Consider the following 9,042-nt stretch of genomic DNA (forward strand, 5'->3'; position numbering starts at 1 on the left):
ATGTAGGGTCTATTGATTGGAGTTACAGTTTTTCAACGTTAGAGTTATCGTGTCTCGCTTACATATTTCATATGGAGATTAGAAAAAACATGGGCTGTTAAAAACACACTCACGTCAACATCTTATAGAATGAGATATGACGTACTGTTTAGCTGAGTGCCAAGTTGAAAACATGTTATTAAGAGCTCTAAAATAACAGGGAAAACATACTACGCCATCTTTAGTGTGTCCGCCATTTTGGAGTACGGTAACTGCAGTTACCTTTCACACTGGTCCTCGTGTGAATTAAAGGACCTCTATGACATCAACATCTTATAGAATGAGATATGACGTACTGTTTGGCTGAGTGCCAAGTGGAAAATATATTACCGTATTCGACGTAATAAGCGCCCAGGGTGCTCTCAAAATTAGAAATAGGGGGCTCTTATTAGAATATTATTTTGGTGAAAAACAACAGAGTTGAAAGATAAATTTCGTGGTTTATGCTGACAGCCTGAAATGTTTATATACGACATATATATTTTTCCAGAATTTAATTGCCTATAATTAAGGGTGCACATAACACACGAGTGCGTATTATACGCGAATAAATAAGTCTTGTGTACATTGATCAATCCGAAGGGGTGCTAATTAATTGGGATTGTTCACTAGTCAATATATTAGCAAATATATTAGAGCGGGGCGCTTATTACGTCGAATACGGTATTAAGAGCTCTGAAATAGCAGAAAAAGAAGACTAAACTCTCGCTATCTTTCCTGTGCCTGTCATTTTGGAGTACTGCTGTTCTCACTGCCCCCCGTGTGCAGCTGATATCGACATTTTATTTATGACCCCCCCCCCCCCCCCCCCCCATGATTCAGTCCTGATACTACAGGTACATATTACGCTTTATTGCATCCATGTATTCGATGTGTTTACATATGTAGCATATGTTCACTTGTATCGTTTCAGTGTTTTTATGTCACGCCAGCTGGGCAGCCTGGCACTCATCACGTGTGGGAGCATGTGACGTCGAACTCTCCTCAGCGCTCATAATAACTGAGGGTCAATCGACCAATCAAAACATACCACATGACAGTCATATGACACAAAAGTGTGACCCATTTTCCTTGTATATAAAGATCCGCTATCTCAGGGCTGAAGATCAGAAGTGAGGATCAGATTGAAAGGTTGTGTGAAGTTTACTTAACATATTAAGAATTTAACACTTATATTGGTGCACATTTCGTTGTACAAACACGCTTGCCAGTTACTAAATAACACTTATAGCTTAGTTTTACTTCCGCCTTTTGCTTACTACGTATATATCAACATTTAGGAATGTTTTCGTTCTTTTTACGCTGCACTCAACAATATTCCAGCTATATGACGGTGATCTGTTAATAATCGGGTCCCGGCCAGACAATCCAGTGATTTACAACATGTGCATCGATCCACGCATTTGCCTGACCACTCGATCCATTTTGTTGCCTCTACCTGGAAACCCCGCGGTTGTTTAAGCGTTACATAACACATCGCTAGATAACAGTCGATACCGCTGTCCGTCTCAAGATTCGCTGTTAGGAATTGCCGATTAAGTAATCAGTGCTTTGTTTCCGATTGGGCGAATATATGAAACGCGTCTCGCGTATATGCTAATATCACATTGTGAAAAGGGTGTCTTTCTGTAAAAACGATTTTAGCGAATAAACATTAATCTTATAGTTTAGGTGTTAAATCGAATATTTTCTGGGAATATATTCTTAAGTGAGTCGGGCCGTTTCTCCCTAACAAAATATTATTATTATATCATGTGGTCGTTTTAGGATCTGATTCTTGACAAAAGCTGATATTGTATATGTGGCTTGTTTATTATTAATTTACTATTGCCAAGAGAAAAGGAAAATATATCTCATAGTAAAAGAATCTTCTCAATTTTGACAAAAATTAAGAAAAAAATAGTAAATACTGTTTTGGATCCGCACCTGTGTAACATTCAACACTTGCTTCACGTCTAAATTCCATATTGTTCTAAGATTACAAGAAACAGTGTAAATCTATACTAATTGACTGAGTCTTTCAATAGTAAGAAGAAATGTCTTCAGATTTGATCAGTAATGTTGGAGTACACAGTGTTGTCTTCAGCTGGTCGTGGAGTGTATTATCTCAGTGATGGTGTGGTACAGTCTTTGGCCTCAATAGGCTGTCAGATAGACAGGTTATGCAGGACATGTATTATCATAGATAATGTGGGACTATATCACAAGACAGACACTATCTACATGATGCAAACCTTAACATATGACCAACCTCATGGCCACACCAATGACCGATTTTAGGGTCTGGTATTAAACTCGGACACTTTAGGGTAAAGTGGTGTCCAGGTTTTAACTCATTAACACACACCCCGTGGAGTCTCTTGTGGGGATGCCATGGAGTCTCCTGTGGGGATGCCATGGAGTCTCCTGTGGGGATGCCATGGAGTCTCCTGTGGGGATGTCATGGGGTCTCCTGTGGGGATGCCATGGGGTCTCCTGTGGGGATGCCATGGAGTCTCCTGTGGGGATGCCATTGAGTTACTTGTGGGGATGCCATGGAGTCTCCTGTTGGGATGCTATGGGGTCACAACAAACACACATCTCAAGCAGTTTCTTCACAACAAACACATCTCAAGCAGTTTCCTTACAACAAAGACACATCTCAATCAGTTCCTTCAGAACAAAAACATCTCAAGCAGTTTCCTAAAAAAAACCACATCTCAATCAATTCCCTTAAGGTACAAACACGAGATAACTTTCCCACCGGATTGAGATAATGAATTTCCTCACAACAAACACACATTTCATAATAAATACTTGTCAGAACCTTAACAAAGAATCTGTTACAGTTGAACTGAAACAGACGTTTTGAACACCAAAGGTAAGAAATAAAATCTACTCTGTATCCTGGATTTGGATATTATTTTATTTTGGAAAGCAAGACTTCATCCAATCGAAGATACTGCCTCCGTAGCGAGTCGATAGAGCGACTGTCCGGAGATCGGAAGGTCGGTGGTTCGATATCCGGTCTCGTCATGCCAACTTGTTAGAGTTGTTGTTACCCTGCCTTGTGCTCAGCGGGGGAAAAAACAAGGACTTTTCGTCTCAGTCAGTATACTGTGTGGGGTATCCATGTAAAACTGCGCCATGGTAACCCGGTGGGCAAGCACTCTAAAAACGACATTAGTCTGGACTGGTACAAACATTTCAACCCCCATACACATGTTAAACGCCAATTTCACCCCACCTCTAGTCAAAGCTGAGTTGACGGACACCATCCTTGATAATGTGAACTATCCTGTATGTTTCAGATGAAGGTTTTCCTGGTTGTGTGTTGTTTGGCTGTGGCTGCCATGGCGGCACCTGAATACTATCAGATAAACACAGAAGAGGTCATGATTGAAAGAATCAACACAATGCAGAGGACATGGAAGGTCGGTTTTTAATGGTGCAGCTGGCCGTTAATTTCAGACACTATCTCGATACATCAGGGCCAAGTTCCACAAAGCGATCTTTACGCTTAAATGATCGTAACTCCCAATACCCTAACATATATTTATGATAGTCGTAGCACTAAGATAGCTCCGTGGAACGGGTCCAGAGTACCATCACAAAGGCCACAGACAAGTGAAATATTGGCAACGAACTGATTCTGGTGTGGTTGACAGTTCGGAGTCCATCACAAAACAATAACAGGGAAGCCCGACTGATTCCAAACAGCTGGCGTGTAGGGCAAGGGCGGCCTTTCGGGATCACGCTTATTCCTATTTAAATAAGAATAACAAATCTGCATTTTATATCGTCATGTATCAAGATACAGGTCCATATGTATCATGTATCAGACCGAAGGCCACTGTTTGTGGCGCATCGGAGTTTCAGTGTATTGTTTCACCCTTAGCTGACATCTGAGAATCAGGATTCACGTCATCGCATCCCAATTGCGTGGATCGATGCTAATGATGTAAATCACTGGATTGTCTGGTCCAGACTCGATTATTTACATACCGCCGTCATATAGCTGGAATTTTGCTGGGTGCGGCGTTAAACAACAACCATATCAAACCAAGGTGGAATCCTTTATGGAAAAAAACATTTATTTGATTATGAGTGAACTGATACCATGCAGTTTTATCTTATAACATATTCTCATTTTAACAAGGGATAGTGGGCCATCTCAGCTATTTCAGCGCAGCTTGACTATATTTATTTCAGGCTGGTAGAAACTTCCATCCCTCCCTGCCCCAGTCCTACTTCAAGCGTCTGTTGGGCGTGTACGACATCAATGGTGAGAGTCAGAGACTGAACAATATCCTGCCCAAAAAGACACACGACCTGTCCGTGATCAGCCTGCCAGAGAACTTTGATGCTCGTACCCAGTGGGCCAACTGCCCGTCCCTGAAGGAAGTCCGTGATCAGTCCAACTGTGGGTCTTGCTGGGTAAGACTTAGTAATTGCTCAGTGTAGCAATTGTCTGAACTGTTGGTCAAACTTGCTGGGTAATACATCTGTGTTGTGGTAAAAGATCAACATGCTACATTTCAGAAACATATTTTCCTCAAGTATAGCCAGGCAAGTGAAATAAAGAATGTTTGTTTTGAAAGATAAAGTCAAGAATTATTTCCATTACCATGATGACCTTCCAAACACCAAAGGCTGTTTACTTTTTTGTTTACTATGGTCAATGTTCTCGCATGAGCTATATACTTAAGGCAGATGTGTGGTGTTTTTGGAAACCTGCAGTATATCAATGCAAGAGATACGAATGTGATTAGTTTCCCCCTCATGTTCATCTATCAGCTAGATTTTTTAAATGGTATCTATACGAATTCCTACCAAGGCATGATGGCATAACCTGTTGTCATCTTTGTTATAACGATTTTCTTTTGGCTACAATTTTAATTTACCCATGATGCAGGCTTTTGGTGCTGTGGAGGCAATGACCGACAGAATCTGTATCTTGTCTAAAGGAGCTAAGAATTTCCACATCTCAGCAGAGAACCTGCTGACCTGCTGCAAGACATGTGGAAATGGGTAGGTACCAGGAGCAGTAGCCAAATTTCAACACTTTTATCAAAATATACATCTCCTTTCTTAATTTTTGTCATTTTCCAAGGACTGATAAGAGTCATTTGTCTGGATTGAAGATGTAGGTCGCCTTGACCAATAGGAATGTCATCATTTGTTGATAGATGTGACGGTGGTTTCCCAACAGCAGCATGGAAGTACTATGAGGAAGAAGGCATCGTCACTGGCGGTCAGTTCGATTCCAAGGAGGTCAGTGAAGCTTCAAAGCATTTTCTCAATTGAACTTAAGTTCTTCTTAGCAATTTCCATGAACTGATGTACATTCAATCAATGAGAGAATATCTTAGCATTGAAGAGTGTTGTGAACAAAAAAGGGACTACCGTGAAAACATTCTTGCTGCAATAAAATCGTCATAATATCTCTGCAATGTCTGTAAGATTTATGACTGAATATTTTCACAGGTGTGTGTGTGTGTGTGTGTGTGTGTGTGTGTGTGTGTGTGTTTGTGTGTGTTTGTGTGTGTGATGTAAATAAACATCTCTGTACTTTGCAAAGAGTGATCAGTAACATTGCTGTGTGTCAGGGATGCCAACCCTACCTGCTGGCCAAGTGCGACCACCATGTTCCCGGCAAGTACAAGCCTTGCACCGGAGACTCCAAGACCCCCAAGTGTGAAAAGAAGTGTGAGGCGGGCTACAATATCACCTATGAAAATGACAAACACTATGGTAAGTTATTATTAAAAAAAAACAAAACAATACAGAAATTAATAATTGGTGTAGTGGTGAAGTTACACTGTGTGGACCTGGGTTGGTCCTAAGCTTTTTACTTGTAAAGGATTCACCGAATTTTGATTGGGTGGTCAGGTGACTTTGGTTGATTGCGTGTCATCGGCAATGGTTTGTCTGGCCCAGACTCAATTATTTACAGGCCACCATGATAAAGCCTTCATACAGTTGGAATATGGCTGACAGCAGCATAAAACAAAAACAAACAAACAAGTCATGTAGGGACAGTGTCCTTTGTCGCAGTCAATGTTGACACCTGCACTGTTCTACAAATAGGTAAAAATCCCTCACGGTTAATTCATTGTGTCATCAGAAAATGTGAGAAAATGCTCAGTGGTTGTCTCCCTTCTGCAGGGTCCCGATCCTACTCTGTGCGTGGCGTGGACCAGATCATGGCAGAGATCTACAAGAACGGACCAGTGGAAGCAGCCTTCACTGTGTACAGCGACTTCCCCACATACAAATCTGGTGGGTGGATATACCAATTCATCATATAGATCCATCATTTCATAACATGGAATTGTAGTTGACTGAGGTTTGAGCCATGTTGTGGGCTTGATGATGTGTGGTTGCCTGGTGGTGGTATTGTTGTCTGGTGGTGGTGTGGTTACCTGGTGGTGGTGTGGTTACCTGGTGGTGGTGTGTTTGCCTAGTGGTGGTGTGGTTGCCTGGTGGTGGGTTGGTTACCTGTTGGTTGTGTGGTTGCCTAGTGGTGGTATGGTTGCCAAGTGGGGTTGTGGTTGCCTGGTGGTGGTGTGGTTGCCTAGTGGTGGTATGGTTGCCAAGTGGGGTTGTGGTTGCCTGGTGGTGGTGTGGTTGCCTAGTGGTGGTTCGGTTGCCAGTTGGTGGTGCGGTTGCCTGTTGGTGGTGCGGTTGCCTGTTGGTGGTATGGTTGCCAAGTGGTGGTGTGGTTGCATGGTGGTGGTGTGATGGTATGGTGGCAGTGTGGTTGCCTAGTGGTGGTGTGGTTGCCTGTTGGTGGTGCGGTTGCCTGTTGGTGGTGTGGTTGCATGGTGGTGGTGTGGGTGTATGGTGGCAGTGTGGTTGCCTAGTGGTGGTGCGGTTGCCTGTTGGTGGTGCGGTTGCCTGTTGGTGGTGTGGTTGCCTGGTGGTGGTATGGTTGCCAAGTGGTGGTGTGGTTGCATGTTGGTGGTGTGGGTGTATGGTGGCAGTGTGGTTGCCAAGTGGTGGTGTGGTTGCCTGGTAGCAGTGTGGTTGCCTTGTGGTTGTGCACCAGTAGATTGCAAAGTGGGCTTGTGTGTTGTGTATGTTTTTCTTATTCAGATATGTGTTCAACGTCTGCCTTAATACGTCCACAATTTGGACTCCCTCATGACCCTGTCACTCTGTCCCTATCCTGCTGCAGTATGGACTCCCTTGTGATCATGTTACTCTGTGATGCAGGCGTGTACAGCCACACCTCCGGCCAGGCTCTTGGAGGACATGCTGTGAAGATCCTTGGCTGGGGCGTCGAGAACGGAGAACAGTACTGGCTGGTAGCCAACTCCTGGAACGCCGACTGGGGCATGGGAGGTAGTGTACATTCTATGTGTTTCAGTGATAATGAAGTGGCCTTAACTTGCTGTCATTGCATTGCACCACCTGTTTCCACCCCCTCACGAGCAGTCAACAATGGCTGGCCTTAACTTGCAGTTATTGGACTGCACCACCTGTGTCCACACCCTCACGAGCACACAGTCAACAATGGCTGATCTGAACTTGCTGTTATTGCATGCAACTTGAGATGTACTGTCTGTTTAATAATAACAATAATACTTTTTTCTGTTCCAGGATTCTTTAAGATCAAGAGAGGCAATGGTGAATGTGGCATCGAGTCACAGATTGTCGCTGGAGACCCCAAACTGTAAATTCAAACCTGTATTCTGTATTACATAAACCCTTTGGCCTTACATCTGAACATATCTTGATGCTGTTTCATTGTTATTCAACGACTAACGTACTTACATCAAAACTGTATACAGAGCTTGTCTTTCTTATTTTCATACTGTCCAGTTGACACCCTTTTTTATTGAGTTTAAATTTTGATGTTCAATTTACATGAACCAAGCATTTAAATGTAATAAAACATATTTTAAATAATGTGTTGATATTTGTCTTGTATGACTATACAGTAAATCTTCTTAGATTCAGGACCGCCTCCGTGGTCTTGTGGTAGAGCGTCCGCCCGGAGAGCCGAAGGTCCAGGGTTCGATCCCGGGCCGCGTCATACAAAAAGACGTTAAAAGATTGTACTTGTTGTTACCCTGTCTGGCGCTCGGCATTAAGGGGCTAAAACAAGGACTGGTCGGCTCGGAGTCAGTATACTGTGTCTGAGTGGGGTATTCATGTTAAACTGCGGCATGGTATCTCAGTGTGCTAGCACTATAAATCGGCATCAGTCCGGACTAGTACAAGCAGCCACACACACACATACACGTGCATGCACGTCGCTATATAAGTGCAATAATCTTGGACGCGACGTTAAACTCAATTTCACCTCTTAGATTCAGACATGTTTTGAAACCACGCCTACAATTATACACATATATACATATATACATACTCCATAGCAGTGATTTCGTGAATCAAGAATTATTTTCACCCAGGAGATTGCACTGGGAACTGTATGTCCCAGGATCCCGATACGCAAAGAGATCTTAGCGCTACGCCTGGAATAATTATGTCATAGTCTACACACTGAGGAGTGACGGATACCGGAAGGCGGAAAGCCATCATATCATGTGAGGTTCTATTTTGTTTGGCTTCAACTGGTGCCACACATAATGTTGCGTAAGCTTACACAGACCTAATATCCAGATAAAGTATTTTATCAAAACCATATGTGAACCAATCAGATCCCATCATTCTGACATGGAGGTTTGATAAGATGTTTTTTGTGTCCAACTGTTTTACAATTAGGTGAAATGGAAAACAAACAATGTTTTGACCGTCGTCCATAAGAAATGGTGAACAATACGTACAAAGTTATTTATTCTGACAAAACCAAACCTCATCTATCTTTCAGTATCTTGCATTGTTAAAATGTGTTTGTTTTCCATTCATTAGCAGCACTACTAATCTGGAACGTGAAAATATGCTCTTCTTATTCGACCACCTTTATTGAACTTTTGGCTAATTGTTTTGTGAATCAACTCATGAGAGGGAAAAGAAACAATATTGCATCAATTGTTCTTGCAACTTAGGATATCA

The 9,042-nt window shown here is 42.5% G+C and overlaps 1 protein-coding gene across 1 annotated transcript; it reads left to right on the forward strand.

Moving 5' to 3' along the window:
• The first annotated feature begins 1,016 nt into the window (after positions 1 to 1,016).
• LOC124131582 (cathepsin B-like) lies at positions 1,017 to 7,932 on the forward strand. Its single transcript, XM_046494936.2, has 9 exons — positions 1,017 to 1,170; positions 3,330 to 3,452; positions 4,231 to 4,455; positions 4,934 to 5,049; positions 5,208 to 5,292; positions 5,628 to 5,772; positions 6,187 to 6,300; positions 7,237 to 7,365; positions 7,624 to 7,932. The coding sequence occupies exons 2-9, from the start codon at positions 3,330 to 3,332 to the stop codon at positions 7,698 to 7,700; spliced, it is 1,014 nt and encodes a 337-aa protein (XP_046350892.2). The 5' UTR covers positions 1,017 to 1,170; the 3' UTR covers positions 7,701 to 7,932.
• The last annotated feature ends 1,110 nt before the right edge of the window (positions 7,933 to 9,042 follow it).

Source organism: Haliotis rufescens, unplaced genomic scaffold (genome assembly GCF_023055435.1).
Source record: "Haliotis rufescens isolate VD_foot unplaced genomic scaffold, xgHalRufe1.0.p SCAF_1, whole genome shotgun sequence".
Lineage (NCBI taxonomy): Eukaryota > Metazoa > Mollusca > Gastropoda > Lepetellida > Haliotidae > Haliotis > Haliotis rufescens.

Excerpts from the sequence above, each read along its gene's own strand:
- LOC124131582 (XM_046494936.2), top strand. The coding sequence starts at position 3,330 with ATGAAGGTTTTCCTGGTTGTGTGTTGTTTGGCTGTGGCTGCCATGGCG. Across the intron at positions 3,453-4,230 it reads CAATGCAGAGGACATGGAAG|GCTGGTAGAAACTTCCATCC; the intron begins GTCGGTTTTTAA and ends TATTTATTTCAG. Across the intron at positions 5,050-5,207 it reads TGCAAGACATGTGGAAATGG|ATGTGACGGTGGTTTCCCAA; the intron begins GTAGGTACCAGG and ends ATTTGTTGATAG.